Raw genomic sequence first — 9,488 nt, 5'->3', positions numbered from 1 at the left:
GAAAAAGCAGGTTCGAGTAAGATAAGTTATGCACTAATTTATCGTGAGGCTTTGAACGTTACCCCTAGAAGTTTAGAACAACTAAAATTTTACTTAATCTATAAATTCACCCTTGTAATCTACTGTAAATTTTACTTAAAAAGTATAAATTCACTCTTGTAATCTGTATCATCAAATGGTATCGGTCCTATCAAATATAAAATGAGTGACCATTGGCTAACATCATGCCAAAGATACGGACTTCATGAAGAGTAATGTGTCTGCACTAAAATTTGGGCATTGAAAAAACACAAATCATTTGCAGACTACACCAAACCAGACAAAAGCATAAGCTTTGTATCATCGTATGTTGCTGCCAAATACTCCATGCACAATATAGCATCAACTTATGTTAAACCATAGAATTTACGTTCACGGGCAAAGTGCCAATATGATCTAACTAGCATTTTAAAAAACGATGTCAGAATTCAGAACACAAGGATGAGAGCGTTTCTGATTATAAATTGGTTTAGCATTAATATATCGCTCAGCAAATAACATTTCCAGCAGCATTGATGTCCAGGCATTGGCAGAGGTTTTCCAAATAATTGAACCTCACTGCCATAATCAAAACATAATTAATAATACATCACTGTGCAATTAAATTGCTGCCACCTTGTTTTTCCAGTGACACTTTAAAACCATCTCCCAGGCATCAGAGATTCTCCACCAGGCCAAACTATTCAGCAAACTAATAATTCGTCAAGGTCATAAACACCAAAGAATCACACTACATATAAGAGGCAGTAAGCTGTCATTCTGAATCAGGTGAACCCCCAGGAACCAACTGCATCACCCAACAACATCAGTTAAGAAATATTTCTAGTCCTTGTTAAATAATTTTTCATAATAGAGACCAATCAATCAGCTTACTTACAATTGCAATATTGTTTCCATTAAGCAGAATCTGATCAAGTTTTGTGATTCTTCGCCCTTCAGCAGTAATTTCACTGTCATATAGTTGCAAGATCAGATAATGAAGGTATAAATCAGCAATGATACCAAGTTATATATAGATTTTGAAATCAGATACTTGGCTCTACCATGCACTAAAAAAGAACCACAACCATACAGCTCAAATGATGATAGGAGAAAATTCAGAATTCAAGAGAAACCCAAAGCAAATGATCTGATATAGAACCAAAAAGGTTCAGTTAGATTAATTGAGCAAAATATCTAAAATTAATTTGTTTCTCTAGAACCACATTAGTGATCTTTATACCATATTTCAGAGAATCTAAGATGTTACATGTAATTAACCATATATATTGAACTCTAAGAATTACTGGCATAACCTTCCCTCAATAATCAGCTAATAACCAGCACAAATCACTTTCCAGTCACTTTTACGCACTAAAGCAATTTAAGCGGACAGGTTCACTCACCTCCTACCTAAAGAATCACAACATTGTCCAGGCTCCAGCCAGGCAAAGGTATCAACCGCCTAACTTGCAATCAGAACTAACCAAAACAAATTGTATAATTGATTCCTCAACCTTTCACAAAGGAATTACATTTAATACTCACCCTAGAACCAACGTCAAAATAGTAAGCAGAAAAGAGGGAGTACCATTGTTAAAATACAACAAGTGTTAAACCTTAAACTAATATTTTCTCACCAAATCAGCTGTGACTGTGTGAACCACCTTTTTCACCAAAGACCCTTCCAAGCAAAAACACATTATGTGAGCAAACATTACCTTATTAACCTTTGAACATAATTTTCTAGAAGTCATCTTATATGAATTAATTAACCCTTATCCAACCTTATCAAATAATTGAAAATAAGACTAGACCTACACCTCTATCGCTCATCAATGTCTCTTCGATTACTATGTTCATACTACCTCCGTTACAGGTTATGTGCAACGATTTGACATAAAGCACAGAGAGAAAATGTCTAATCGTTGCACATAACCTGTAACGGAGGTAGTACTTTAAATCAAAGAATCATTGCTCTATTCGCACAAAGGTACAAACAAAATATAAATGGTTTACTTAGGGTTTTAAGGATTATGACAGACCAAAATTCTCTTAATCATGACATGTCATACTGTAATGTGAGGTTCATGCTAAGTCATAGGGTTAGACAGCAATTCTATTAACTCCTTTAGCTGTCTACACACTTGCATAGAAAACTTGAAATTTCAGATGGGGGACTTAAAACATTTAAAAAAAATAAAAGGAAAAAAAAAATTAAATAGTTGCTTAACATCCAGCTTTAATAATCCCAAAACACATTCTTGATTTCTAGTTGGTCTTAGTATCCAAAAATTGACATTAAAGGACACAACTTTTATCCTTTTGTCCTTTCCACGATTTCTTTTCAGCATACATTACCATATATTAACTGTGAAGAATCAAAGTGGCGTACAAGGAATTCATTTTGTACATAAATGAAGCATTATAAGTGGTGTCCCAATCATAAGATTCATTTAAAAACATTTTACAAGTTGATTAACTTGAGACTACCTATAGAGGATCAGCTAACTCAGCTAACCAAAGCATTTTAAATGAATTAGCGATAAGTATATTCATCCAACCCACAAACTCTGCAGATACAGTGTTAACTTTTGAATCCAGTCCTTCAAACAGGTAAAGTGAAGCAATAGGAAAATTTGTTCAAAAGGACCACTGAAGTGGCCTCTTTTGTTCAAAAGGACCTATTAAGGAAAAAGTTATTTAAAAGGACCACAAAAGTCAATTTGGGTTGTTAAGGAGGACCAAAGCCGATTTTCAGGCAAGTCAACGCCGGACTCCGGCGTTGACCATCACGTGCCAAGCACGTGACTCATTAATTTCACCAAAATTTAATTTTTTTTCCTTTTTCCATATTTTCTCTAATTTTCCAATTAACCCCAATTTAACCCTTTTCAATTTCATTCTCTCTCCTCCTTTCTTTCTCTATACTCATCTTGTTTGCCATTGTTAGTGAGGTCAAAGCATCAAGTTAAATGGTTAATGAAATTAACTTCACCACAAGTAGCAAATAAGCACAACATTAACCCACAACATGCTAACCCTCCTCCTACTTCACCACCGGCAACAACCAGGCCACAGCTCCAACACACCTCCGCACCTCCACCAAACAGCCCAAACAAATACCTAACGAACCCACAACCACCTAAACCCACAATGCTTACCTTGTGCGAATTATCCTCAATTGTAGTGTGGATGAATTCGTTTGGAAATAAATGCGAATTACGGGTAGAATATAATCAAAGGTTATAGAAATGAGGAGAGAGAATGAAGGGAAAAAGGGAAAAATGGGGGGAAATTGTGGAAAAAGGAAAAAACAATTTTGGTTTATGGTTCAGATTCATGGTTTATGCTATGAGGAGTGAGAAAGAAGAAGAAAGGGAAAAATTGGGGGTAAAGGGGAAATTTGGGGGGAATTGGAGGAAAGAGGGGAAAAAAAAAGGGAAAATAAAAATTTGGCCACAAAATAATGAAGCATGTGCTTGGCACGTGATAGTCTACGCCGGATTCCGGCGTTGGCTTGCCTGAAAATCGGCTTTGGTCCTTCTCAACAACTCAAACCATCTTTTGTGGTCCTTTTAAAGGACTTTTTCCTTAATAGGTCCTTTTGAACAAAAGAGGCTACTTCAGTGATCCTTTTGAACAAATTTTCCGAAACAATAATGTGCAAGTCTGCTAGCATCCTTGAAACAAACTATTTAATAACATGACCATAATTACTTAATAATCAAAACTATCACAAAACAAGACATATTCATATTACATGGTATGCCATTCAACCAGAGCGCAAGAAGTAGGGGGTCCTCCCTACATATCAATATAAGTTGTCTTAAAGACTAGGCACAAAGTAAGGAATTGTTATTGTATTGGTACATAGAGTCAAGTATTGCATTGGAAATTAAATTGACTCCGCAATAGCACCATGATACTTCAAGTGACATAGAAATATGAAAGAGTAAGGCCTTGTGTAGTTCACCTTATTTTTACTTATTTCAAAAAAACAAAAAAAAAAAAAGTTCAGATCAGTCAGAAAAAATAAGTTCATATCGGTCAGAAAAAATAATTTCAGATTAGATCATCGTTTTATGTGCAGTTTTTTATTGCTAAATATCTTTAATTTCGTGATGAAAAAAATTCTGAAAATCACATATTAATAAAGTACACATTATTACGAATCTAACAAGATCCCACTTGATTTTTTTATTTTTTTCTGTATAGATTATCGTATGTTTAAGGACAAAGTTTGGTCAAATTTGACATTCATATCAGATAAGTTCAAATAAGCAAATATAAGGCAAACTAAACAGGCCTTAGACAGCTAGTCCATAGCATGGAAAGAGGAAATTATATTAATCATGCTTAAATGATCAAGTGATCAGATAACATAAAAAAGAAATTATAAAGTGGAATGTAGATGCACAGCAAGAACCCGTGGAAACCACATATTCTTAAATCTAGACGGGTAGATTGTCTAAAACCTTGAAATACTTAATTTAAGCACACTCTAATCCATTTTCCAGTACGTATCCTCCATACCTAACTACGAAACCACACAAAGTAGATGATAGGTGAACACAATTAAATGCTATAAGTAGTCTTGTAATGGAAATCATGGTATAGATATAAGAAGTGTTGGGTTCATAGAGTTGAAATACCAGTTTCTACCAAACTTCACTTAAAAGAGTCCACTAGATTCAGATAGTTAACTTGTACTTAATGCAGCTTGATACGGCTGCAATAGCTTTTACCAAAAGAACTACAGCAAAAAACAATTTTATACCTTAAGGTATCATTAAAACCAACAAAATTCTCCGGGAAATTACCTAAAACAATACATTCTATCGCCCACAGTAATAAATACTACCTCCGTTAACAGTTATTTGCAACATTTACCAGCTAACTATTATTTGCAACAAAACCATTTTTTTCCTAATATAGTAACTTTTTTTTTGGGAAAATGACCAAAATATCCTCATCTAAAAATTATTAACACATAATACTACACATAATTACAAATTATTATAACTCCAATCTAACTCAATTATCTAAACTTTTATCCCAAAAAAATCTGAATCACCCCTAATTTCATTTCCCCACCATCTCTCTCCTCCATCTTCATCTTCATCTTCTTCCTTCTTCATCTCTTATTATTATCTTCATTTCTCACCTTCATTTCTACTTATTTCGTGGGTGAGATTAGAAGATCTGGTTTTTGAGTGGGTTAATTTAGATCTAGTTTGTGTGGGTGTTAGTGGTTCGTGGGTGCTGGTGGTTCGTGGGTATTTCGTGGGTGCTGGTGGTTGTGGGTATTGGTGGTTCGTGTGTGGGTGTAAGTGGGTTGTGGGTGGGTGTTGGTGGTTCGTGGGTGCTGGTGGCTTTCGTGGGTGGTTCCTGACTAGCTATTTTGTGGGTTTTGGTGGTTTAGGTGGCTGTTTCGTGGGTGGGTTTGGGTTTCGAATCTGGTGGGTTTTGGCCTTTAGGGTGGTTTTTGTGGTTCTCGGGTGGATTTCAGTGGTTTGTGGGCAGTTTCGGTGAGTTGTGGGTGGCGTCGGTGGTCGTTCATGGGTCTACGGTGGCATGGGTGGTGGTTCTGGGCGGCATGTGGTGTTCTGGTTTGATTGCAATTGCTTTTTTAAAAAAAAAAATTGATTAATAATTACTTACATGTGCATAACTTTCAATAATCATGTTTAAGAAGTTTTGCCTAGGAATCCGCGCATACCCCCTTTGTTGCAAATAACTGTTAACGGAGGTAGTATCTATGTATAATCCTTCCATGGCAGGCTTTTTTTTCCCATTGAAATTTCAATAATGAATTAAATTAAACCCACTATAGTATTGGCCTATAAAGGATTTGATTCCAAAGTTATTGGCCAACCCACTGACACTATTACAATAAATCTCAATCACCAACATGATGCTTCTTGACTTGCGTCTCACATCAAGTTGCCATTTGTAGAACAGTCCACACTAAACCACTAATTCACCGTGTCTTGCACTAAACTCCAAGCAGGTTCAAATTTCCTGCATCCCCTACTGTCAATGTGACAGGAACCGTCAAGAATGAAATCTTAGTACCTTTCATAAAGGGTGTCTTAACTACAATGACACCCACAATACAGTTCCTTAAAGAAGTTTAACAAGGCTTTAAAATTAGCCATATTGATCCTCTTTAGAAAATGTTCAGAAGGTAAAATAAATGGATCTCGAAACAAAGAGTAGGAGGTAAAAACCCCTGAAAGCCAGACATCAAGATCTCCATGACTTAAAAATTCATGGCACAATGAAACCAGACTTTTTTAAGCCTCCTTGTAGACAACAATACTTGGGAAGCAAATATTTTAAATAGCAGATGAGTCTCTCAGAACAAGGCCCTGCATCTAAAAGAAAAAGGGGAAAGTTTGAGAGAAGGAAGATTCGAAAAATCTACCCCACTAACAACCATAGAATAAAAACTCCCCTGTTACGTCGCAATACAGCCGAGACATAATAGATTTGAAGGCCACCGTTACAAGATTTCCCTTTTTTTTTTTGGCCGATACGGTCATACGGCTGATACACTGCTATAGCGCCAAAAAATTAGATTAACTCCGTGACTCAGTATATTTTTGTGGGAAACTCCTCATTAAAGAGTACAAGTTTGGAAGGAGAAATCATAGTGGCATGCAGTTGATTATAAGAATAATTTGATGTCTTCGGGAAGGTGAAAGAAAGGGAAAGATAAGAAGATAAAAAACAATATTTTATTTAACAGACACGCCCAGAATAAGAAACGGAAAGTTTAACTGGAGACAAACATGTTGTTGGGACATGAAACTTTTAATGGGGTAAACTGGCGGACGGAATAGCTCAATACAGGAAAAAAAAACTCTTAAATTACAGGAGCTGGTAAACAACTAAACAAACTTTGATTTACTGTTCCCTAAAGCCAAAATCACTCCTATAAATCCCTTAACTCTAGAAATCATGGTTATCAAAAAATGCAAAAATCAACAATGTTAACATAATCTCATCCCGAATATTAGGCATCACGCATAAGCCACAACCAGACTAAATCACCCAACATTTGAAGACTTTCCTGGATCTTTTCCCTTGCCGTGTAAATCTCAATCTCTAACCCAAGCCAAATTTCCAAAATTTCGAGAAACCCCAACGTAAAATCATCTCAATACCCAAAAATGTCCGATTTCATATATTTCTGTACAAACCCAATAGACAAAAGACACAGCTACAATAAGGGTCACAGCAAAAAACCTAAACCCAAGCATTAGCTCAATTGCTACATATTATGAGTAATACAATACTTAAAACCCTAAACCTTAAATTGCAGCATATTATGAGTAAGTTGCAACATTAAACAGTAATTCAATACACAAAGGATAAATACTAAAACCCTAAACCCAAGCATTAGCTCAATTGCTACATATTACGAGTAGTACAATACTTAAACGCTAAAACCCTAAACCTTAAATTGCAGCATATTATGAGTAAATTGCAACATATAAACAGTAATTCAATACACAAAGGATAAATGCTAAAACCCTAAACCCAAAATTGAAAGAAAACAAGAAAAAGAGGAGAGAGAAAGCATACTATTCAGTAACATCTTCAAGGACCATGTTGACGTAAACATCAAAACCTCGAAGAGTACCAACAAGCTCCTTATCCCCCTTCATAATCACCCAAATCTTGGAACCTATGCATCTGTCAATCAGCTCTGCCAATATTCAATTTCAACACCAAAAATTAATAATAAATTCAATTGAATTCGAATCGAAGAAATTAGAGATTATTGAAAGAAGAACAGAAGAACCTGAAGGAAGGAGTTGGGAAGGATTGTTTGACGACATTGGAGTTAATATCGTAGCTTACAGAGGAGAGAGAAAGAGAAAACTGGGGGAAATGGGAGGAATACTGTCACTCGACTAGCTTCAACTGTTAAACTTAAACCACCGAGAAGTGATGCACTTAAATACCGGTAAATACAAGTTGCTCTCCGAGATTTTCATAAAATGTTAATTTCAGGGCTAAAATCGTCAAGATAGTATAAAATTGAGGGGTGAAATAGTCATTACATCATTAACTTACACTAACACTAACGGAGCAACTGTAACATGGAATTTCACGAAGACAGTTAGTTGAGAAATCAAGACCATAGGAGCGAGAAGGCGAGGGCGATACTAGAATCTTCTTCGTGGTGGATGATTTCTGCTTCCTTCCACTGATTCTGAGCTCGCAATGTTGTGAACATTTTGTTGTTAGGTGACTATATCGAAACCCGTGCTTGATTTGTGCTAAAGGCGTTCGTTGTGCTTCAGCTGAGCTAGTAGTTCGTCGCTTTTGAGGTATGTACTTATGACTATTAAGGGATGTAGTGTGGGATGAACTTTTATGTCGATCTGTTGTTTTAATTCTATTCAATTGTTGAATATCTTCGTTGGTTTGCTCAATTTATCTACGCCTCAATTGAGGAAATGCTCAATTGTTGAAACGCTCAATAGCTCAATTTCTGAAATGCTCTATTGTTGAATTGTTCTATTTATGAAATGTTGTATTGCTGAATTTCTGAAATGCTCTATTGATGAATTTCTGAAATGCTGTATTGCTGAATTTCTGAAATGATCTATTGATGAATTTCTAAAATGCTCTATTGCTGAATTTCTGAAATGATCTATTGATGAATTTCTGAAATGCTCTATTGCTGATTTTGCTGATTTTCTGAAATGGTCTATAGCTGAATTTCTGAAATGTTCTATTGAATGCATTACACACCTTATATGTTTCAGGGATCTGAATATTGGCCCAATTGGGGAAGAGGTCTCTCCCATTGGTGTAAGGGAATACAACTCTGTTTAATAATATACGACCAAATGGAGGCAATCAGTTTGACTAACTGTCTATACATGGATTGATAAGTTGAACTGCAGTCTGTTGTACAAACTGTGGTCAGTTGATAATCCATGTGTTCCCACCAATGGTAAATCAGAATTAATTTTTGGTTTGGATTGGTAATGATATTGTAGGATGTAATTCAATTGTGATACTGTTTAACATGCTAAAAATCGAGAAAATCCTTTGGGGAAAGCTATTCGAAGTGAACACTTTTTGGTATGGTTTGGTTAAGTTGTTACTGTGTGTATTATTAAAAGGTTTGATAATTTGCTGAATTATTGAATTGAAATTTGACTCAAGGATGACTCTAGTAGCGTTGGTGGTCAAGTGAAGGGAATGGGGGAGGTTATCCAGAAACAAGGTAAAGTGTTTGGCAGGGTATGTGTCTTTGTAGTGTTCTGTTGGTTAAAAAAATTTGAAGAATGAATTGTCTTTTTTGATCTTGCTTTGTATCCCAATTTGTGCAGCCACCTAATATGAATTGCCGTATTGAGACTTTCTACAGAATTGCCTCACCTTTGATGATAGAAGAACTCGTTGGGTTAATGAAATGGGGTTAGGTGGATTATTGACTGTTC

At 35.7% G+C, this 9,488-nt stretch overlaps 1 protein-coding gene across 1 annotated transcript; it reads right to left on the bottom strand.

Annotated features, from left to right (window-relative positions):
- Positions 1-404: 404 nt before the first annotated feature.
- LOC110712933 (sm-like protein LSM5) lies at positions 405-7,991 on the bottom strand. Its single transcript, XM_021891399.1, has 4 exons — positions 7,832-7,991; positions 7,612-7,735; positions 917-989; positions 405-826 (listed from the first exon to the last, which is right to left on the bottom strand). Exons 1-4 carry the CDS (start codon positions 7,866-7,868, stop codon positions 794-796), a joined length of 267 nt encoding a protein of 88 aa, XP_021747091.1. The 5' UTR covers positions 7,869-7,991; the 3' UTR covers positions 405-793.
- Between the last annotated feature and the right edge of the window lie 1,497 nt (positions 7,992-9,488).

This window comes from Chenopodium quinoa, unplaced genomic scaffold, assembly GCF_001683475.1.
Source record: "Chenopodium quinoa cultivar QQ74 unplaced genomic scaffold, ASM168347v1, whole genome shotgun sequence".
Taxonomy (NCBI): domain Eukaryota; kingdom Viridiplantae; phylum Streptophyta; class Magnoliopsida; order Caryophyllales; family Amaranthaceae; genus Chenopodium; species Chenopodium quinoa.
The sequence above is the reverse complement of the archived record's forward strand: the minus strand, read 5'-3'. Positions and strand labels throughout refer to the sequence as shown.